This window comes from Antennarius striatus, chromosome 11 (genome assembly GCF_040054535.1).
Source record: "Antennarius striatus isolate MH-2024 chromosome 11, ASM4005453v1, whole genome shotgun sequence".
NCBI classification, from domain to species: Eukaryota; Metazoa; Chordata; class Actinopteri; order Lophiiformes; family Antennariidae; genus Antennarius; species Antennarius striatus.
The window spans coordinates 11,123,610-11,146,643 of NC_090786.1; the positions used below are offsets into that span (position 1 = coordinate 11,123,610).

At 40.6% G+C, this 23,034-nt stretch overlaps 3 protein-coding genes across 12 annotated transcripts in view; 1 reads left to right on the plus strand and 2 right to left on the minus strand.

The window, feature by feature from the left end:
* The window catches only part of zcchc24 (zinc finger, CCHC domain containing 24), a 32,311-nt gene extending 19,355 nt beyond the window's left edge, over positions 1 to 12,956 (plus strand). Inside the window, exons 3-5 of one of the 3 annotated variants that reach the window (XM_068326718.1) lie at positions 5,559 to 5,723; positions 8,724 to 8,766; positions 9,330 to 12,956. In XM_068326718.1, coding sequence (XP_068182819.1) covers positions 5,559 to 5,723; positions 8,724 to 8,766; positions 9,330 to 9,385 — 264 coding nt within the window. In that variant the 3' untranslated portion in view covers positions 9,386 to 12,956. Of the gene's footprint in view, positions 1 to 5,558; positions 5,724 to 6,672; positions 7,262 to 8,723 lie in introns of those variants that run through there. The other 2 variants (XM_068326716.1, XM_068326715.1) reach the window with 2 other exon arrangements.
* A 294-nt stretch (positions 12,957 to 13,250) lies between these two features.
* ppifa (peptidylprolyl isomerase Fa) lies at positions 13,251 to 16,694 on the minus strand. Its single transcript, XM_068326719.1, has 6 exons — positions 16,218 to 16,694; positions 16,049 to 16,079; positions 15,848 to 15,936; positions 15,235 to 15,331; positions 14,665 to 14,740; positions 13,251 to 14,589 (listed from the first exon to the last, which is right to left on the minus strand). Exons 1-6 carry the CDS (start codon positions 16,359 to 16,361, stop codon positions 14,454 to 14,456), a joined length of 573 nt encoding a protein of 190 aa, XP_068182820.1. The 5' UTR covers positions 16,362 to 16,694; the 3' UTR covers positions 13,251 to 14,453.
* Positions 16,695 to 17,516: 822 nt separating this feature from the next.
* The window catches only part of zmiz1a (zinc finger, MIZ-type containing 1a), a 95,122-nt gene continuing 89,604 nt past the window's right edge, over positions 17,517 to 23,034 (minus strand). For 7 of the 8 annotated variants that reach the window (XM_068326793.1, XM_068326797.1, XM_068326796.1 and 4 more), the window contains 9 exons: positions 22,777 to 22,987; positions 22,547 to 22,652; positions 22,259 to 22,416; positions 22,094 to 22,161; positions 21,922 to 21,990; positions 21,535 to 21,824; positions 21,160 to 21,386; positions 20,415 to 20,666; positions 17,517 to 20,188 (listed from right to left, as the gene is read on the minus strand). In XM_068326793.1, the coding sequence (XP_068182894.1) occupies positions 20,081 to 20,188; positions 20,415 to 20,666; positions 21,160 to 21,386; positions 21,535 to 21,824; positions 21,922 to 21,990; positions 22,094 to 22,161; positions 22,259 to 22,416; positions 22,547 to 22,652; positions 22,777 to 22,987 (1,489 nt within the window). In that variant the 3' untranslated portion in view covers positions 17,517 to 20,080. The remainder of the gene's footprint in view (positions 20,189 to 20,414; positions 20,667 to 21,159; positions 21,387 to 21,534; positions 21,825 to 21,921; positions 21,991 to 22,093; positions 22,162 to 22,258; positions 22,417 to 22,546; positions 22,653 to 22,776; positions 22,988 to 23,034) is intronic. The other variant, XM_068326799.1, reaches the window with a different exon arrangement.

Consider the following 23,034-nt stretch of genomic DNA (forward strand, 5'->3'; position numbering starts at 1 on the left):
TCAATTGTTTCCGAAGACTGGAAGCACTTTTGAGAATATAATTACCATCACTTTGCAGAGGTTTTCTTAATTACAGAAGTGTGATTAGACATTTCACAACACATGCAATGGCATCTTGATGGCAATGAAGTGTATTATAAATTATTAGTGACAAAATGTAGACTTGGAGTCAATGCACTCAGAAACGTGATTTCAATAAGCTCCAGGCTGCAGCAGCATCAGTATAATTTCTGTCTCCTCTGCAACTTGGGAGATGTTAGGAGAAACTGAGGTGCATTGTGCTTGAGCGAGAACGCTTTATCACTTAAACAGCACACCTGTTCTTCTCGTCACTTTCAGCCTCAGCCACTTTTCCTTACAGGCAGTAGAAAGAGACAGCTGCACCAGCAAAGGAGCCATACAGAGGGAGAGAGAGAGGTGAGAAAGATGGCAGCGAAAGAGGGAGACACAGAAAACAGTGGTTGTATTTAGAGCTTGTGGTGCATGGTGGGATTGATAAATAGCCCCCATAATGCACCTGGCTGAGGGACTGGCATAGGTTTGGAGCTGTTTATTCCAGCAGCGGAAAGAGTCAATAAGAGAAAGCTTGTTGTGTGTGTGTAGGGAGACACAGCTGAGGTGGAGACAGTGTCATTCTTGTGAGAGACTTGAAGCAGTGGCCATCTGCATGCGCTCACTTGGCCCTCAGTTCCGACTAACAGGCTGAGGACTGTGACCTCAGATCTTTGTTCTTTTGCTGCAGCGATGTTAGATAGTGATGGTCAAGCAAACAATGATGTAACTTTGGATGCATGTTGATCTCATACATGGCGCCACAGCTTGGTCAGGAGCGCAGCAAAAAGAAGTTGTGTTTTTGCTGACATCATAGAATTAAATACTGTATGTTACTTGGAAAATGGGTGGCTCAACAATTTGTAGTAAAATAAATATGTAAAATTAGATAATAAAAACATGAATTACACATTCAAACATTATTTAAAATTATACACCACAAACTGATGGCTCGTGAACCATGAGCTAATTTATGCCTCTTATTCATCCTCATCAGAAAAGCAATTTTGTGCATCCATAGACTCAGTTTCCCACCGATAGTAAGTCACATGTAGTCTTCACTCAGTCAAAAACCACTTTCCTTTGAATAAATGTGTGTGTGTGTGTGTGCTTGTCAGAGGAATGCAGAGAGCACATTTCAAAATATATTTTAGACTGGAGTAACTACATTTAAATGGTGTGAATGAACAATAAAAGGCTGACAAAAACTGGGATAATGTGATGTGTGTAAGCGTGTGATTTCTTTGCATGGTTTTCATGTCTTCCATCACAACCGTCTTGATGTGGTCGACACAAACCAAATTGTGCACTAAGAATTGTTGAGTAAGTATATTTAGCCTCAAATGACCCAACAAACATTTCTCCTCCTTCTGGTATGGCCTGACAAACAACCTCAGGTTATATTCCTTTTCAATCACTTTCCTATTGTTGGAGTCTTATGCTGTGACCTAACTGACCCGTCTGGGTCTCAGCAATAATGCAGCTTCACTGTGCGGTGATGTGAACATAAAACCATGTCATGTTCTTCCGAAGACATCTGAAACATTTAAAGAACGCGTTTATTTTCGTATAGTTCGGATGAATTTGCCAAAAAAAGCCAGACTAGAAAAGCAGTTTACTACATTTACGATGGACGAGTCTCCAAAGCCTCACTGTTGCTTTACCCACCCAACCCCTTGTTTTGTCATGGAAACAGGAAACCACTGAATTACATGGGACATTTGCATAAAAGCCAGAGCTTCTCCATCAGTGCTGTCTCATCCTATTTGTTGTCTGTGAACTGACTAAAAAATTGAGTCCAGTTGTATTGTACGCTGATGAAATCCCAAATCCACAATCATTTTTGGACATTTTCTCTATTGAATAAAAATCAAGGTTAACCTCTCCTGTTGCTGGAGACAGAGGATTATGGGTTCAGGTTTAGGGGCGAGTGTCTGCCAGTACAGTCTGGTATCTGTCCACTGCTCATTACTCTTAGACTGGAATGCAAGATCAACACAAATGGAGAATCACCTTAGGCCCCAGACAGACAGCGGTCTGGACAAATTCTCCCAATGATCCCAGTGGTCAGTACATTATAATCAAACTAGAAATTTCAGACACAGATGTCTAGGCTGCAGAGTTTTATCAATTTTGTGGTATTAAGTGAATTACCCTGAAGTTTAAAGGTATCGCAGTGGGTGTTGTCTAGACTGGGATTGCAGACTTCAAAATCAGCAAAGTACCTGCAGTAATATACATGCTTCACATTCCTTGTGTCGCTCTGTTTGTATAGTGTGTGCCACACAAACACGCACGCACGCACACACACACACACACACACACACACACACACACACACACACACACACACACACAAATGATTGCAGCATTCCTCTGTATGTTAATGAGCACAATCTACTGTAGATGCTGCCTGAGCTTCTAAGGCAGTGTTATCCCCTTTTTGAAATGTATGGCTTAATTTAAAGCAGAGCAGTGTTCTTATGATGACTCTCGACATTTCTGGCCCCCATGGAGGCCATCTGCTTCGGATTTAAATTTCCTCCTCCTTCTCTCGCCTATCTCACCGTGGCAACTTCCTTTTCTCCACTCTCCTGTGAAGGACTGATTGGAGAGTCTTGCCGCGGTTGGCAACTGCAGAGTTTAAGAGAATGTGTCTGCTTTTATTTTTCTTCTTGAGTCGCTGTTATTCTAGAGCAACAGGTTTAAAAAAAACCCCATCGGTCTGGACTTCTCAAGAAGTGGGAAGCAGCTCATGTTCATTCCCTTTCATTCTCAAAAACTTTCTCCTTGTGTTCGCTCGTGTCTAATTTTTGTCTCCCTTTGTGTTTTTTACGGCCACTCATTAATCTTGCAACATGAACCAAAGGAGTACATGTGTCCTCGCAGCAACGCTGAAGTCTTGAATGGGGCGTAGTGCAAAGAATGAAGCTCTGAGACTTTCCAGTTGTGTCTCAAGACTGTATGAAAACCTGTGGATGTGGAATTTGTTGAGAGCATCTGTGTGCTTTTGTGTCTGGGTGTTAAAGGGGGCAAGACGAGTAAGGGCATTGTGAGTAGACGTGTTTTTTGGACAGAATGTCTGCATCACATGTGTGTATGTGCTTCACTTCACAGTTTACTGACCTGGAGTGTGTGTGAATGTGTGTGTGATACAAAGAGTCCCTGCTGTGATCTGAACCAAAGGAGGATGTGGTCAAGCGGTTGTGGTTTTTTTGAGCCAAGCACGCGCGCACACACACACACACACACACACACACACACACACACACACACACACACTGACCCTTATCTCAACACATAGGGCTTTAGCCTTGGGGACATAAACAAACATTTACTCAATGCGAGTCAGTTCTACCAAAGATGTCTGACGAATGATCTCCAGGCTCAGACGCCGTTGACTCATCCAGTGTTTCAGAGCTTTGTTTCCTGTTTGCTGACACCTGAAGCACTCTAAGTGGCTTAGATCTGTCCATTTAGCACTGACCCTGGCTTTAGCTTCGCTGGTTTTGTTTGTAGAGAGCAAAGGAAAACAGAACCCACTGTTCAGTCCAGGCTCATGTCCAGAGTGCTTTGCGCTGTGGTGACACAAGTCTATGAAACCATCCGTTGTCCTGTGTGTATTGTGAATGATTTGTAAATGTTGCTTTGAGGGCGGCGAAGCGTGCTCATTTTCCTGGAAATAAAGTCCAACTGAAACGTTTACTGGTGTTTACAGCTGAGGGATGTGATGTGTCATCCGCCACTCCAATGTAAGCGGGCTGTGTGTGTTTGTACGTGACGAAACCTGATCTATCCATTTATCTCTGTCTGTCTGTCCGTCTGTCCGTCCGGTAGTTATGTGTTGTCTTCTTCTCTTAAGGGTGTTTTATTCCATCTTAAAGCACTCAGCTGCAGACAGAGCACGATGTACAGCCAGAGGTCAAGGCTAGTCTCTGGAAACGGTGTGAAGCTGGAGAGGAATGGTCATGAGGAGGATGAATGCTGTTTCTATCCTGCTTGGCTGCAAAACCAGGGAGATCTTCTTCTTTCTTTTTTTTGCATTGTCTTTTCACATTTGAGCAAACAGCTGTAATGGGAAGTATGACAATGGTCAAATTTCCAAATGAATTCCCAGGTTTAAGGTTAGACCTCATGTTACTCCTTGCAAGTGAAATAGATTCACTTCATGAGATAAAATAGTGGTTGTCCTTACAAAACAGCTGCGTTACATTAGATAAGTTGTAGGAGAGCATCCGCAAAGAATGTCACCATGGTGATGTCTTTGAGCTTGATTGCATCAAGACGTTGTCGGTGTGTGTAGATCAGTGCGCTTTCAGGCCAGCAGAAGTCAGATTTTCCAGCATGTGTGTTGTCAGTGGGAGATGCGTAGCTGACAGTGGGGTTGAGGTCATGCTGTCGGGGGCCCAGATTGACACAGCCGCTTATACTTAGGGCTTTGCTTTCTGGTGCTGATGCAAAGTGCTGTTGTCTATTAGGGCAGAGGCACATGTTACTAATTTAAGTTCGCATTAGTCACACATGGGCCAGGACAGAGACCAGGGATACAGACTGAACCCGTCCACACACTCTAACCGCCCCATACTCAACACAAATACAGGCATCATCTAAGCGTTTGTCCAGACTCTTGGTTGTCTTGCAGGAGAATCAGACATGTTAATTCTGAATACCCTCCAGAGAAAGTGCAAAGTGTGCATTAAAATGACATCTTTTTGTGTTATCAGATTTGCAGCTGTGCTCGAAAGCATTTCAAAACTATGAGATAAATTCTGTACCACAATTCCCTGCGACTCTTTTTAGAATTTTTTTTTTTTTTCAAATGGAAATATTTTCTTCACTGAAATAGTTTCTTCCAGGGCAATTGTAACCGTCACTGAGGATCACTGAGATTGAGCAGCTCTGACAAACCTCGGTATCAGTGCACATTTAGATTTCTTTTGTCAAGATGATGGGCAGTTGAAAACGTGTCCTGTGATGACATCAGCTCTACGTTTGTTTGTGACGTGTTTAAGGAAAAAGGGAGTCTTCTCCCTCCGATGCCGTTATAGTGTCCTTAATAATGTTGCCAATATAAAGTCATACGACCAGCCCCACCTAGAAATATTGTCGTCAGGCACTTGCTTTTTCATGGATGACCGAATGTTCGTAATCATCCGGCTCACAGGATTTAGAGGTGTAATTCAACACAGCTGTAACGAAAGTAAATGTCAATTACACAATCACATATTGTGCCAAAGCTGTGTGTGGGAGTGTCCTGTATGATGCAGTTGGGTCTATGAGAATGGTGATCATGGACACACCCTGCTGCCAAAGCTTGTCATTCATAACAGTTGAGCTAAATGCACAAAGCTCTCTTAAAAATGTCATTCTGAACTCTACACAGCATAGCGTTGCATGAAACGAAACTTTCTGCACTCTTAAAGTTTTATTTTTCTGGTACAGAATGTAAATTTAATGGTTTTCGCACATGTGCAGACATTTTATTTGCCTCACTTTGCTCTTTACAGGCCAGACCCAAAGGTGAAGGGCTGACCCCCTACCAGGGCAAGAAGAGATGCTTTGGAGAGTACAAGTGCCCCAAATGTAAGAGGAAGTGGATGAGTGGGAACTCCTGGGCCAACATGGGGCAAGAATGTATTAAATGCCACATCAACGTCTATCCACACAAACAGGTACTTAACATCAGTGTGTCATTCACATTCTGAAAGTTTGCAGCAATGTCTTAAAGTAAAAACAGGGAAGTAAAGTTAATAGAGTCCAGACTCTGGTTTGTATATTATCTTAAGGATATTCCAGACAGCCTCATTAAAGTAAAATAAAAGTTATACCGCTAACATTTGCTTTTGCTTATTTGGTAACAAATCAAAAATGAAACTACATATTTCAGGTGTTTAGGATTATTTACTGTAGTTCATCAAATCTTACAGCAAATAGTTCTTTCTTCTCCTCTCACACACAAACTAAGTCTGGGGTCAGTGAGGGTAACGGTTACAGAAATTCCTTTTGCGTGTAATAATGCCAAAAAATGAAGTCATATTAACCAAAAAGCAAACACTGGCAGTAAAGTGCTGATGAGCTGTCAGTGTAGTGTGATATTGAACTGTTTATTGAATCACCTAAGAAACTCAGTTTCCTCCGACTAGAGATATATTTATTCTTAACACTTTATCTTTTAATATTTATGCTTCTTCACATTCTTCCAATTCCACTTCCTGAAATAAAATTGTGATTGTTGCTTGAGGCCCTGCTGGTTCCTTGAATTCCATGATTGCCCATGCTGCTCTTTGCGAACACTTCTATAAAATGAAGAAAGAAAATTTCATCATACCTTTAAAGCATAGATTTATACATACACCAATTCCTGTTTATAACAATATATTATGCTGAGAGTCTGTACAGAGACGACACTGACCAGTGAATTTTTACGACACTTAAAGCGCCATAAGTTATTGGACAGACGGAAGACCTCTTAAAACTTGGCAGTTCAGTCCTAAACAATCCACATGGATAAAAAGCACTATGGATATGAAGAAGATTGTTTTTGATTTTAAGCTGAACTGTCCTTCTAACTATGCTGTTAAAAAGACATGGATGGTATGTTTTGTGTTTTTTTTTCACCAGTACTTTTCAGTCAAAGAAGTTGTTTTCCGTGTTCATGGGAGAGAGAACTCTTCCTACGCGGTATCCTGTGGCAAAGCTCTGCACAAGCAAGCAAATTCCCTGCACTTCCAATGTCCCTCACTTAACACATATTTCCCTCCGTCAGTGTTTGGAATGGGTCTGTTAGCTTTCTGGTAATCCAGTTTCTCAAGAGCTCGGCCTCTCAACGTGGCTCCCAACTACCCAGTGGATTCCCATAAGTAACCTGAAAATGTAATTTCCCAATCCCATCCACAAGAATAAAGTATTTGGGTCTATGCCCAAATATGTTCAAGTTTTCCCTTCCTATTCCAAAACTTTCATATTTGCTCCACATTGTACAAAAATATGCGTACAGTGGTACCTCTACTTACGAAATTACTGTAATTGGCTCTGGAAGAACTCTCGTAAGTAGAAAATTTCGTAAGTAGAGACGCGTTTTCCATGCAAATGCCCTAATCCGTTCAAAGACCCCCAAAACTCAGACATAAATGTTTTATAAAGCATAAAAATGCATCAAAACATGTTTAAAAAAATACATGTTACAATTAGATTATTACACAATAAATGAGACTTGTGCATGATGTAAAGAATAAAGAATAAAAACGATTGTTATTTACCCATTAACTGCTGTCCTCATTGTTTTTTGCGCTCTTTGGTTCATGCGCTCCTGCCTCACCATACCGAACAACAGAGGGAATTCCAGTCCTCCTTTTGAACTTCTCCAACCACCCACATGATGCCTTAAACTCCTTAAACTTCCTTTTGTTTTAATAACGTGGCGATTGAAGATGCATTACAGACATATTTTTTGGCGAGATCAACCAAACGCATCCCTTTTTCATGCTTGTCTATTATCTCTTGATTTGTTTGTACAGACAAAAAACCTCTTTTCTTCATCTTTTCTTTCCCTCTTTTCTCCGTCACTTTCTTGGGGTCCATAGTAAATACTCTAAAAGTTAATATATTGGATGGATGGACGGGGGTGAACATTGACTCCCCATTAACCCTTGTTGCAGGAGCCGTCTGTAGAAGACGCGTTACATTTGGTAGACAAATTATTCTTATCTTTAAAAAAGCTTCTTGTAGCCATGACTTATACCCAACAGGAAGTCAACCATTTTTATTTTACCAAGCAAATCAGGTAACCATGGTGATGCAGCCATGTTTCGGTGTGAAATATGGCTGCATTTGTAACTTTACTGTTCAGTCTTTGCAAAACAAACACGTCTACGTTATAATATTCAGTCATAATGATAGTGCCACCTTCTGGCAGAAAGAATAAAGCCATTAGAGATCAATATTGATGTGATTTTCATGATTTTCACAAAAAAATTACTGCAATTTCTTTTTTGGAAAAGATTCTTGTGATTTGTGCTTGTGATCCAAACATAACCCACCAAATGAAGTTGTTACTGATGAAAATAGGAAAACATTCTATCGGCTCTTCAGTGCAGTCTTTTCTACTTGAGTGTCTTTTGGGGGATACTTCCATGGGGACGATGGTTGCAGCACAGGAGGCTGAAGCTTTCTAACTGCTGGATGGAGAAATCCCATAAAATATACATGATATTTTTTCATTGTTCCTGGAGGACCACATGTCTTTGACTGACCACAATGCTTCATTACTTACTACTGGACTCATTAGTGGAAAGTGAAACATCTCCTTGGAATGTTCTGGATCTATTTAGTTTGACTGTTTTGATTATAAAGAATAGTTAAGAAATACATTCCAGAGTGAACCATGAAACTTGGTCCATATATGCCTCCCTTTTCCATGACAATAATTCCAAGGAAGCCATGGCTGTAGAATTTTATTGGTATTTCTCCATATCATCATAATCAAATGGATCCTGGATCTTCTTCTAACTACTCAAACTAATTGTAAAATGCAGACCCGAAGTTTGGTGTACAGTCGACTGGAATCCGATGCCAAGAATTCTTGGAAATCTCAGATGTTTACGCTTTGTGTCTGCTGCTTTTGTTTCCTTCAGTGTTTAATCTGATTGCTGTTCCTCTGTCTGTATTTTCAGCGCCCCTTAGAGAAGCCGGACGGCCTGGATGTTTCTGACCAGAGTAAGGAGCACCCACAGCACCTGTGCGAAAAGTGTAAAGTACTGGGTTACTACTGTCGCCGAGTGCAATAATGATTTTTACTCAGTCAGAGTGTTTCCTGTCCCAAGTTCTACTTCTCATCCTCAACAAAGGCTGTAAATGTTGTTCCCTCCCTGTCTTGCTAACAACACAGCACCCCCCCCCCTCCTTCTCTCAGAAGCCTTACATATCCAAAAACCTACCCCATTTTGTCTTCTGTCAGTCTCTTTTATCAACCACCCATGGAACATAGAATTAAGCCATTATACTTCTTTTATGGTCTAAAGTATTGAAGATTACGTCCAGGAATGAGAGAAACAAATTGAAGACATATGGATGTGATTTTTGTCAAAAAGAGAAAAAAAAAACATGCCAAAATCATTGCCTTTTTTTTTTTTTGCCTCACCCAGTGATCCAAACTCGATATTGATTAAACAGCTAATTATTGCTGAGTTAGCGGCAGATGCTGATTTCACTGATGTCACTGACAGTATCGGTCTCAATAGATTACCTCACCTTGGGGTTTGTTGGCTTTGTGTTTACAGAGATCTGCCTTCCATTTCCCTTCCACGTGAGGTGTGTTAATGTGGTGAACATTTAACCTGGACCTCCTGATGGTATAATGTACACGAGGGTCAGCAGCACATCTTTATAACTGTGAATGAACTGAGGGACAATGTGCCATACATCCCTAGCTTACATTGACCTATTTATTTTATTTTCTTCTATTGTGCAATTTGAATTTTAACAAGGACATAAATAAATGAAGTAATATTTTTTTGTGTGGTAGTACATCACATGATCATGTCTTTAGAAACTACTGTAGGTTCAGTTGAGTCACTCCTTGTTTAGATCGAGCACGTTGCTCACATAAGGTTTTATTCACCCGTTCTAGAGTTGTTTCTAGGCAGATTATCTCCATTACCTGTAGATGTTAGCCGGGGCTTGAAGTTAGATCGGTCAGTGGTCTTAATGTCAGACCACAAGAAGGTGAGCTGACCTATAGGAAGGGTCTCGCCATCCGTGTGGTTTCTCTCCTGTTTATTATAACTTTGACAATTTGTGAGTCAGTTGGGGGAAAAAAGTGCTTGCCTCTAATTGATCAGCAGTTTTAATTCATGATTGTACCATTTACTTGTAATGCCAGATTAGTTTAACACTAAATTAGTAAAACACAAAGGCTGATGATTGTTTGAAAGAGTCACATTCAGCGCCAAGTGATGCCTGGCAGCCTTAGCAGAGCTAAATGGAAACTTTTCGACGTCCAATCGCTGATTGTTGTGTGAAGAGTGTCTGAAGGGAGATGAAGTTTTAGGAAATGATTTTCAAGTTGGTTGAGAAAACAGTCAGATGTGTTTACTATGGAAGGACTGATTGGTGATGTGGTCATGCTGAAGATTCAAGGATATATTGAAAGTGAAGATGAATTAAGTTAAGTTTCCACTTTTAGTAAAGTTTCTGAACACAAGTGCCTACTAATACCATCCAGTGTACAATCCTGTTTACATTTATCACTGTGCAGACCTGAAACGCTACCCAGGAAATTAATGTAGATTTTTTGTGGAATCCTGCATTATAAGGAACCTTGTTATAGGAATAGTGAAGTATTTTACATGTACTGTATTTCTATCATTATAAAAGCTGGTTGACTATATTTTATATTATAAAATATTGAATGTGCCTTAAAAAAATTTAAGGCAATCTGAATTATCGTGACTTGGAAGCTTATTGATAATGGGAGAAAACAGGTGGGGGCAGTGTACATATACATGGATGTGGTGTGATGCATAGTACGAGTTAACCCAGGTTCGAGATGTGACAAAGGGTAAGAAAACGATATAGTTCCTCCATTAGCAGCCTGAAATGGCATGGTGGGTGTTCGCTTCAATGGCTATGCTGGGTTGGAGGCACAGGCTGAAACAGCATTTCCAGCAGGCAATAACAATCCTACTGTGGTCTGTTGTCATGGAATATCAACAAAGATGTTATTCTTTAGTCAGTCATCACAACAGAACAGTCGCACACAAAACTGTGGACCTCTCTCTTTGTTTTTTATCTATTGTACTTGTGTTTATCCAAGGAACCATGGGTTTAGTCAAAAAATATACATGGTCTTGCCTCAGTGGGAGAGTTTGTAGTTGATGATAATGGTACCTTCGAGTTTGGGGAAATTCAGCTAAATTCCATCCAACACGTTAAAGAGACATGACAACAGTTTGTTGTTATAGTTAAGCAAAGTTGGGAGGCTTGTAAGAGTAGTCAAAAGCAACAGAAGATCAAACACTCTGGATCCTACACTTCCCATAATGCAACATTTTCCAGCAGACTTCCTCTGCAGGTCTATCAATGGTCTCTGTATTTTCTTTTAAAAGAAAAAAGGCCAAAATGAGATAACCCTGATGAAATAGCTGTGACATCCTTGTGGTTTCCCTGTCAGACTTGAAGACCGAAGATGTTCAGCCAGTGTTCGCAGAAGGATTTAGGTTCAGAAGTGAAGCTGATGGAGAGAAAGCCCTTTACTACCCCGAGATAAACTCCTAATATGAATGAAAGACTCTCTTTTAGCTGTTTTCTCACCTCTCTTTCTCCATGTGGTGACACTAACCTCAGTGTAGTCAGTAGTTTGCTTCTGAAATGGCCAACATCACACAGCCGTGGTGAGAGGACTAGATACCAATGATGCCTTATTAACTAACCTCATGAACAGGTAACAAGGTTACTGTGATTCACCGACTTCTAGAAACGAGAAATGATGCTTGAGAGTTTGATTCCACCCAACGATGTGTTTAGAGGAGGCCATTGAAAATGGCACATCAAGAGCCAATGGAAGCAATTGATTCATTTGAGACGTGCTGTCTTGAATTGCATATACTTGACTTTTCTAGAAACTTTTCAGTTCAAATTTGTTATTTTCTATAAATGAGATGTGTATTTTGGAACACTTAATGGATGTTGAAAATTTTTGAAGCAATCTGCAAAAACTCAAGAGTTATGTCCCTGTCAGAGATAGACCGTTTTCTGTATATATTTGATGGCCATCGTTTTCGAAGATAGTAGCTCTTTTTAAGTGTTTTGCAATTTTGAAGCTTTTGTTGTGTGAAGAAGGGCCTATTGCTGAAAAATAAACAAAGCTGGGAGTTTGTTTTTTCGATTGTTTTACAATAATCTGAGGGGTTATCCTACAGAAATATTTATGGAAAGATTTTTTACTACACTTTTTGTATAGAATATGCAACAAAGTTACACTAAGAAGGAAATATTGATGTCTACATAGAATATTATTAAAAAAAGAAGAAGCTGGTACATAATTAATACCATTTCTCAAGTATAAGCCATTGTATGTTTTTTTTTTTAATGATGTTATCAGTGTTGAATAACCCGACATGTTATTCACTTGCTATTTGTAACTAATTAAGAACTACCATTTATGTCCATACAGTTGCATGCGTTCATTTTGATATCGATATTCTGATGGTATAATGTGTTAATATGCAGAATTTTTTTGTTTTTGTCCCTAGTGGCGGATACTCACCACTGTATAAGCACGTTAAAACTGTGAGATGTAATTTGCTTAAAGCAGCAATGACAAGAGACTATTTTAAAAATTGTTACAGTGTTATTATTAGCTTAAAGAGTGCATACTTTGGCAATGGAAGCGTGTGTGACAAAGAACTGTTTGAGTTTGCATGTGCATGTGTTTGATTTGGAGAGAATTATTATTATTGTGCAATGTATTACTTATTTGAATACTATAACGTAGTTTGCTACAGTATATAGTGTTTCCACCGTTGTAAAAGTGATTTTATTAGACCTGAAGTATTTCATTTACAGATAGTGTAGCCTACAAATAGCATATTTACTGAATGTGATGTGTTAACACTTATGTGGTTGATTTGGAAAGATGTTTGTATTCTTTACCGTCTGTATCACTTGAGATATTTGTAATGCAGTATTGCAATAATGTACTATTTGAATAGGACAGAACACAGGCATGGGTTAGAGGAGACTGTGATTTTGGGAAACAAGGACATGGTCATGGTTCTTAGAAGAGACCACAGGTCTGTTTTTCACGTCCATGAAACGGCATTCCAAAATGTGCCTTATTTGTTAGTCGGGAAAACGTTGTGCTTTTGTGCTGTCGAAAGTTTGATGAATAAAAGTTAAATTAGAAATGTTTGGGCTGTGTGTGTTTATTTGGATCCTACCCTGCGTCGTTATCAGTTACTGGGAGTTATTCCCTTTGGAGTTCAACCAAAAGATCACATTATTTTCTGAGAGCTCCTGTCTGCACAGAATTTATCATCAGAGTATATTTTAACATTTTGTTTCTATGCTTGAGGACTTGTGTAACACTAAAAGCACATAGGTTATGGTTTTTTATGAATTATTCAAGTTGATTGTGAAATGTTTTTTTTAACCTCTGTGAAAGTGTTGAATGTTAAGAGAGATATCGAGCTGACACGATGTGATTTCAACATTTCTATTTAAGTTGTTGACAGTAAAACCAAAACATAGACACACACATGCACACAGACTCTTTCATTAACATAGGTGCTGTATGATACATGTAGAACTTGCACCGGAAAGTTGTAAAGATGACATTGTTTTGCACCTCTATCAAGCCTTGGCTGCAGCACCACCATCTCTCAAGCCAAGTTTCCATGCACCGAGTGTGCATTCCAAATAACTAAAACTACACCAGTGGGTGGGGACCCAAATTATATCAAGTTTGTTACAACATCTCCAGCTCAAACAGAGCGAGAGCAGAAAAGTCTCTATAGCAACAATGTAATTTGAGAATTCAAACAAATGGTGGAAGGTCAGCACACATATGGTTTCATTTAGGCACAAAAGCTGTTTTTTCACGTCGCTTCATTATTTACTTTCATGAAGTATTAGCTCGATAAGCAGCACCACCCAGTCTCTGGCTTTCAGACACGTCCTGGCCTCCATTCTGTCTCTCTCTCCTCCAGACACCCTGCCTTTCAAATAAAGAGGCAGTGAAAAGAAGAACAGCCCACATACAAGATGAAGACATTCTGAGGTTCTTAATGGCTCCAGCAGATTAAGTAATCTGTATTCTCTGTGTCCCATGAAGGCCCAGCCTACAGCTCTATATGTCAACTGCATTCATCTCTTTGCAGCTCGACTGGACTGTAGGTAGAAGTCACATCCTGCTCTGATGGACAGGAAATCAGTTGTGCTGCAGAGCTGCTGTCTAAAAAAAGCTGCTGGATCCTCTCCAGGAAGCTTTAAAACCGGCGAGGCTGGTGGCACATTTGAGCAAACGTCCCGCACTGACACTCCAGCTATTAAAAGCTGGAAATGGTTATTTATTTAGTAGTAAATGTAAAGCAATTGTGTAATAAGAACAGTTTACATAGAGAAAAATTTAGCATGTACATACAAAGTAGATGCAAGAAGTTACTCCATCTGTAGCAAAAAAGCTGATTTAGTGGACTCTCCTCTTGGCATTAAAAATATGTTCTAACACACAAAATAAACATTTCATACATGATTTTGAGGATTAAATGAGAAATATTTACATTTTTAACAAAGCAACAGTAAAAATTTGTTATGTTTAGACAAGAGAATGACCTGCAATTGTTTAAATGATAAATCATGAAGCAAATAGTTTATCATTGCAAGTCCTCGTGTAATTTTAGGTCTTACTTGACCTCTCCACAGTCAGTGATAACTATTCTCTTGATGACACCACCATCATGTAGACCAAAGGACTCCATCTTGGTGACAACGTCCATTCCTTCCTTCACCTGCCCAAACACCACGTGTTTACCATCAAGCCTGTCAAAAGAGAGGAGAAGTGACTCCTGCTACACAACTGATGCATCGGTTTTAAAAGTTCCACCGTGTATTTACCAATCCGTTTTAGTCAGGCAGATGAAGAACTGGGAGCCATTGCTGTTCGGTCCTGAATTTGCCATCGAAAGTGTTCCTGCAGACATGGTGATGGCAAAGACCAAACGTTTCAGGGAGATCTAGACCTCCTGTCTCCATCCATCCAAAAGTTGGGCTGCAGCTTATTTATCTTTTCTGGAACTACACTTGCAACACTTGGATGTAAATCAAAACCAAGACAAACTAAATAATCAGTGTGTGGATGAAGTTTATTCAAGAAAGCAGTTATTTTGATTAGTGCATGATGTCGTACTAAAAAGTAGGTCATCACCTGAGGATAGCAAAATTCATATTGGAGGTCCTGCGTGAAAATAGGCACTGCCATCTAGTGGACAGGCAGCTCTTCTAAATACATGACTGGAGAGGAGGGTGGTTTGAATGTTAATATTTTTATTGACAAATGATTTAATCTTCATTGGGTCGACATCGGAATAGAAATCCCGTCTGCAGTGACAATAAGCATCATGAATGAATAAAAGACTGTTCTGTAAGAGGTAAAGTAGTCTGAGGTAACTGAATGAATGGAACTACCTGGACCAGTGTGTTTTAATTTGAAATTTTCATCGTTGAATTTTTCCCCGTATATAGACTTCCCTCCGGTGCCGTTGTGGTTGGTGAAATCTCCCCCCTGGAACAGAAAACACTTAGCATACACTTAGCAGTTATTATACACTCAAGAGATTTAAAATTAGCCCCTTGTGTTTATCTGCAGAATCACTTGTGTAGTTTGCTTGCGGTAAAATAATGATCTGCATTTTACTTGTTACCAACTTTTGACGATTACCTCGATTTAAATCATAAACAGAAAGAAAGAAAGAAACACCAGCAAAATTTAACAACCAGAAATGTATCCGTTGATGCAATAAGAATAAGGTGTAAAATAAATGTGTCATGCATCAGCATTGATTGCAGCAGTAATCCTACTCCTCATGGATGATGTCATCCTGCAGGATTATGGCCAACTCTATGCAATTTGATAGGAATGGGTTATTTTAAAAAAGTCATTTTAGATTAGTTTGAGAAAGGTGTTAAAGCTATAGTGTTGAGAGAGACTGGCCTTCATATTGACTTAAATCAGTTTTTAGACTGCAACTCCTTGAAATAAGAGTTGCATTTTTGGAGTCCCTTCAATTGTCAATCTTACCTGACACATGAACTCAGGTATGACCCTGTGAAACACAGATCCCCTGTAGCCAAAGCCATGTTCTCCGGTGCAAAGGGCTCGGAAGTTTTCTGGAATTCCAAAAATTATTTTCATAATTCATTAAAAAAAAAAAAAAAAATGGATAGAACTCCTATATCCAGCAGGAGTTGGTCCTGACAAGCACAAGGTTAATTATCATACCTGCAGTCTTTGGGACAACATCTGCATTTACCTGCAACATGACACACACGAGAATTAAAACAAATCACAACGAAATTCATGAATGAATGAAGGAACAGTAGCTAGTTAGCTTTGCTAGTTAATTTCCCTGACGGAACCTCCTTAAGGGATCAATAAAGTTCTACTCTACCTCGATGACGACCCTTCCGAGAGGCTCGCCATCGGCCTCGACGTCCAGAAACACGACAGGGTTCCTGGGGGCCGCAGAAGAGAACAGCTTCGCAGCAGCGATGACGGGACTGCTGTACCGTATACGTTTTTTAATTTGCAGCATAATTCCTCTGCTGCCACCGGAGGCGAGGAGCCGCCAGATTCAGCTGGCGCTTGTGGATGACGTCACACTAACAGACAGCGACACCCCGTGGCCGGTTTAGGAAGTACGACAATTATATTCAGGTTGTCATCAGGTCACATTTTCACTTCGGACAGCTTGACATTACAAGACTCACTCCGTTCATGTTTAACTTCTACTGTTTGGCTGGCTGGTGGCAACGGAATTCAGTACAAGTGTAAATGCAAAAATGCTGCTACTGAATTATGTATGTGTTACAGGTTCTCATATGAAAGTGACTCAAATCTGATGTGAGAGAATTGAATTTGCGTGTATGGATGTTTTTATTTTGAAGCTCTATAAGGAACGTTTAACAAAATGTTTTTTTTTTTAAAAATCGTGTCCACAATTCATGTACAGCACATGAGATCGAAATGGAATCAAGCCAAAGGTTGATTTTTTTTTTTTGTCTATCTTGTCACCATGTCTACTTTCAATTTATTCATAGTACTTTAAAAATGTTAATGCTCAAACAGGGCCATGATTTAACTATTCCAGGCTGTCAGTAAGAAATAAAGAAATATTATACTGTAAGTTACTTCTGGCCACATGGCTGGATGTTGTGTAAGGTATGTGTGACATCTTTTCTAGTTTATAAAAAGAAATTATAAAAAGGGTAATGACTTTTTAATTGTCATTTCTAATTGGATGCATATTTAGTTACAATTGAAGATATAAAAAATTATTTTTATGATTTACTACATACCGGTTGATTTGTGAATGTCAAAAGACGCAGAGGCCATGACTTGTGTTTCATCTGAATACATATTTATTAGATAAATATTAGGATGTCACGCCATCTAACTACATACAGATTTGCAAGACTAAAAATCACAATGTTTTTTTCTGACCAGTTTAGAATATGAAATGATTGTACATAGAATGTACAAAACCAAAGAGACAACTGCCACTTACTGTGCCAATCACTTCAGACTGTACCTTTTATAGCATTATTTGCCAAATTGCATAAAAAAACAATAAATTTGACAAAATGTTTACAAACTGTAATTTTGGAAACAACCCTTAAGTCTCCAAGTCCCAATTATACCTCAAAATGTTTTAATAATTTTGTAGCACCTTTATAAAGTACACAGGTAATAGAGAAATACGCAGAAGTTTAATATTACACAAGGGAAAAATGTCTTTTTTTTTTCTTGGACACCCCATTGAAGGGCCACATAAAGTATCTTACATAAATGAACAGACGTGGTTAGAGAGGTCTGCACAGACACAATCAAACACAGACTCATTTTGCCAATTCAATGCCTGACAGGAGGATGGAAGCTTTACAAATTCTACATACACTATGAACACTCCTCCTGAGGAAAATGAATACATTTCTGTTAACGTGTCTCTATTTGTCATTTACATTATATACACATTTCCCTTACATTCCCAACCCCGCCCTCATTCCTCTGCCACAGCCTCTTCTTATAATTCAAACCATAGAGAGAGAGAGTGGTGAGGGGGTGTCTCCCCCAAATTGAACTTCACAACATGAATTGTTTTCTATTTTTTTAAACCCTCAACTCTCCCAACTTTTGACAGTCAGACAGCACAATTTGTGTTGCTCAAATTATTAGATGTGTTTTTGTGATACACACTGTGCGGGGGAATAAAACACCCCCTGTGTGGCAGTGCCTTGTCCTTAACAAACATAGACGCACACAGACAACATGGCGATGTCATCGGTTTCGAGGATCAGTAAAGCCTTATTCATTCTGATGATTACAAATGTCAGCGGGGGCGACATTTTTCCAGCCACACAGAACATTTTAAATTAATTGACTGTGCTTGACTGCACAAAAAAGCAAATTATATGTGTTATCAAAACACAGGACAAATATAATAACTTAGAAGTCAAAATAATATAAAATGTGATGGCAATAAACAAAGGATGTTCACGCGTTTTTGCAATGTAAGGGTCAGTAAAAAGCTCATAATTAGGCCTCCAAACAATCAACAGGACTTTGCACATTCTCACTTTAGATCTGAGTGACAAGGTCACAAATATTAAACATAGTTTTTTTGGAAATATTAATATCTCACTCCACTGATGCACTGACAAAGGGTAATGGAAAAACTGCACACAATACACAATACAAGGCCAGTGAGCGTGCATTTGGATCACTTCATGACAACATTGGACACTTTGAAGGGATTCTGTGTGTGTGTGTGTGTGTGTGTGTGTGTGTGTGTGTGTGTGTGTGTGTGTGTGTGTGTGTGTGTGTGTGTGTGTGTGTGTGTGTGTGTGCGTGCGTGTGTGTGTGTCCAGTCGTGACAGTACCATGTAGCTGACAGTAATGGGTGGGTAGAGTACAGTACAGTCACAAAATATTCACAAAGGGTATATACAACAGCTCCGGAAACACTGTTGGATCATGCAGGATGGTTTTTCCCAAAATGTTGCAGCTCAACGGTAACAAAAAAGACAAAAGGAACGATCGGTACGACCACATAGACGTTTCTATAAAACACAGGGTTTAAAAACTTCTGTAGACATGTTGAAACCCTCTTTTAACATCAACATAAACTCCAAACCCCTTTAAGAAGCACAGGACAGCTTTGGTGACATGTATCGGAATTATTTCCACACGGGACAAAGATAAAATACAATTAAAAAAAAACAAACAACAACAGCCAAAAACTGATAACAAAATCGATGAATTTGAAATGAAATAATAAATAGAAAATGAGAGAAAACATTTTGATCAAGCATATTTAGGCTGGACAAAGACAACAGAAGCTATTGGCACACATGCACTTCTGAACACAACAGTGCTGAATTAATGTGGAAGAGCGAAACATTCAAATAAATTACAAGCGATCGACTGCAGACCGGCTGGGAAAGAAGTGCTGAGTCAGCTCTAAAAGTGGAATTTGTCGTTCTTCCACCCAGTTTGTTTCCTCCTCTCATTCAAACTTTTCCTCCTCATTCATTTTCCTCCTCAAGCATTCACAGGCGGACAGAACAAGACATGTAAACAAACACACCAACACTCCTGAACACACACACACACACACACACGCACACGCACACGCACACACACACACACACACACACACACACACACACACACACAAACACACACAGAATTGTTGTGGGTGAAGAGCAGGGCATGTGCCAAAGATTAGGAAGAGCACATTTCAAATATGAAAACTAGACATTTTTATTCACATACGGAAAATTATAATCAAAAAAAATAAACCAACAAAAAAAAACCCCACAAAGAACAAAGCTCCAACACTTTTCTGTCTGCGTTGGTTTACACATGATGATTATAGCTGCACAGTTTTCAGTTGAAAAGTCACAAGTATCTTGTATGTATATCACTTTAGTGCCTGCCATCGGGGCTGTAAATAGTGTGTTTAGAGTCAGGCGGAGGAACTGGTGTATGGAATCTTTGCACTGGGTAAAATAAAGGGACTGCAGGGGCGAGCGGCATTCCTGCCTTCTCCTTTGGAGTTCCCGAACAGGTGCCTCTTCTCAACCACATCCTTTGTCACACTCTTTATCTGCAGAGAGTCCGTGTCCGTGTGTCTATGCATTAGGAGTAGGAAACCGCTTGAAGTGTTGATAGAAAGTCGGTGAAAGTGTCTGTTGGACGGACGGTTGAGCACATCACGACTCCTCTTAAACGAAAGAAAGGGGTGTGTGAGGGCTAGTTGTTCTCGAAGAGGGACAGAAGGTCGTCGTTGCTGTTGGTGGGAAGGTCGGGAGGGTCGAGGTATGATAGTAACTCGTCTGGGTTGGCCAACTCTGGAAGTAGCTATTGAAGGGGAGAAAGAGAGGATGAGTGGCGAGGCTAAATAATATAAAAGGATATTTTTTGACAACTGAATAATGATCCGGTATTAATCCACACAGGCTGCAGTTACCACTGTTCTAAAGCGATCTGAGTGTCAAACACAAACACAGCAAAGAGATGGAGCAGCTGCCACACACAACGTTAGCTTAACAGGTAGCTTATGGTGCCTAAAAGCTGGCCCACTTACATCCAGGGAGGGTTCAGGCATATCCTGGGCCCCCTGAGCCATTTGACCGTCTGAGGAGGGGTTAAAGTTCAGATCGCTGTGGGGGTGACTGTTCTGCCCGGGCTGCTGAAGCGGCGGCTGCGGCTGTGACTGGCGAGGCGGCTGCGATGATTGGCCACTGTGATGCAACGGCGGCCCCGTTTGGCTGCCGGGGTGGGGAGACGCATGCAAGATCTGCTGCATGGAATTATGGGATTGATCAGGATGAGAAATCTGCAGATGCGAGAGAAAGACAGAACGCCAGAGAAGAAGGAAGATGTCAGAGAGGTGGAGACAGAGAGAGAGTTGGAAGAAGGAGCGAGGAAGATTGTTGAGGAAAGGTGAATGGGACAGAAAAAAGAGACGGAAAGCGAAATGAGTTCCAGCATGAATAATATGGAACAGGCCTTCTAAATGGAAGCTGTGATCAGCAGACGTGTACAGCTGCAACGTTAAACGGTGGCATGAGCACATGAGCATGACTGAGCACACATGCTAGCTGCTAGCTAGAGGAAAATGTTCAGATAACAAGTCTCTTGTTTCAGTCGGGTACTCTCTGGGGATTTTCTGTTAAAACTACAAACAAATTCTATAGAACAAAAAAAAAAAAAGCATCAGTGAAGAAGAGAAATACAAATATAAAGTCGATCTACTTTATGTTCCAATAACGACTGTTTACTGATTGGTTTGATCAAGTTGCTCCAGAAGTCGACTGTCTTGTACTTACTGCATCATTCATGCTGTGGTTAAGGGGTTTGTCCTGGGGAAGGAGACCACCAGGTCCATCTGGGGGGTGTGACAGCTGAGGGCCATGGATGAAGTCACTCATAGGAGGACCTCCTCCTCCACCTCCTCCTCCTGCTCCTCCACCTCCTCCTCCCCCTCCCCCCACTCCACCACTGGATGGGTTCCCGTGGGGAAAGTCAAAGTTCCCTTGGCCGTGGTAACTGTTACCTGAAGGAGCAAGAGTAAAAACTTGTTAAAAGGTCACATTCGGTTTGGTGTCACTCGTTTTTTAAATTCCTGCTTCTCCAAAAACAGTTAACTGTCCTCAGTGGTTACATCATAGAGGACATGACTGTCCTGTCATACAGTATATTACCTAGACCTGGGTAATCTCCTCCGTTGCCACTGACATGTTGACTCGGGTGTGGGCGATACGGGCCGGGTCCTGGTCCGTGGCCGTGTCCGGGTCCTGGTCCAGGTCCTGGCCCGGGCCCCAGCTGGGCGATCATCTCCATCACGTTGGGCATCGTCATTTGACTGGGGCTCATCGTCTTAAATCTCTTGGCAAGCGGTCCGTCAGGGTCCTCTTTAATGTGTAGCTCGGACTTAATGGGGACGGGTCTCCAGCTGCAGGTCGGGTCTATGGTGACTTCCTCAAAATCAGAACTGTTTAAGACGAGAACAGAAAATCTCTAATTAAATTCTTTTTAACAGACTCAAGATTAAGTGGGAATTTGGTACATAAAAGAATGACTAAACATACTTTTGGATGGCATTAAGGATTCCCCACATGTACTGATCCACCTCCAGACCTTCTAATAAGGCTGTTTTACTGAAAAGAGAAAGGAACGTTACAGCATGATAAATCAGAGGGATGACTTTTAAGTCGTCACATCTTTCACTGAATTTTAAAAAATAAAAATCATGTAACTTACTTGCACACAGGACACCTCCATGTCCCCCTCTCACAATTGAGCTGCAAGTAGGACTCCAAATCAAAACACTGTGGAAATCAACACCACAGTCAGAATAACTAACAGCGACATCATTTTTTTTTTATCAGCAGTCCACTTTAAATGACACTTCTTGTCTGAACAAACCTGGACATGCTTGCAGTCGTGCCCCCGTGCAGGAAGCTGGATGCGTCGGAAGGTAATGGGACATTTCAGCGACACTTTAATGGCCGTCTGCTCCACGCCGTCCTCCCCGTTGATGGTGTTGCCTGCAGAGGCTGCAACGCTGCTGAAGTTCCTCTTGACTAAAATAAAGGGAAGGTAATCCTTATGAACTTTTGCAGTAATTCTACAGAACCTTATTTCAAAGCAAAGCCTGAGGAGGAACAGGTGTAGGCTTGTGTAATTAAGATTAACACACAAAATGAGCCTTACTCTTGGTGATGCAGTGTTCTGCAGGGAGGAGCCTTTTCTTCAGGAGCCCCTGGAGGACAGATCGCACAGATGGCCTGTGGACCAGCTGCAGCACAAACAGGTGGGACTACGGAACAACACAACGACATCAAATTAATGCAAACATGAGTCCATGTGGCACAATGCACGCACAAAGTACGAATCAACACAGCTTTCTGAATGAAATAATCACACGTATATCCTCTACTCACACAGCAGCAGGCGGTCACTGTGATCTGGATGGTGTTTCTTCCAGGTTGGCATACGTGCTTCAGGTGCAGGGGTTTGTGGGAAGTTTTGTTGTCCCCTCTTTCGATGGTGAGGGGTGTAGCGTTGACGCTGACCTGGACGGAGGCAGGCCAGTTGGTGTTCATCTGCCTGTCTTCATGGTGGTAGCACTTAAACTGCAGCTCAAGGTCTGACCTGTTTCAGGAAGAGGACACGAGGAGGTGCTTGTGATAAAGATTCAA

Coding starts and splice junctions, on each gene's coding strand:
- ppifa (XM_068326719.1), bottom strand. CDS start 16,361: ATGCTGCAAATTAAAAAACGTATACGGTACAGCAGTCCCGTCATCGCT. Junction 14,741..15,234: donor ATTAAAACACACTGGTCCAG/GTAGTTCCATTC, acceptor CCATGTCTGCAG/GAACACTTTCGATGGCAAAT. Junction 14,590..14,664: donor TGCCTGACTAAAACGGATTG/GTAAATACACGG, acceptor CTCTTTTGACAG/GCTTGATGGTAAACACGTGG.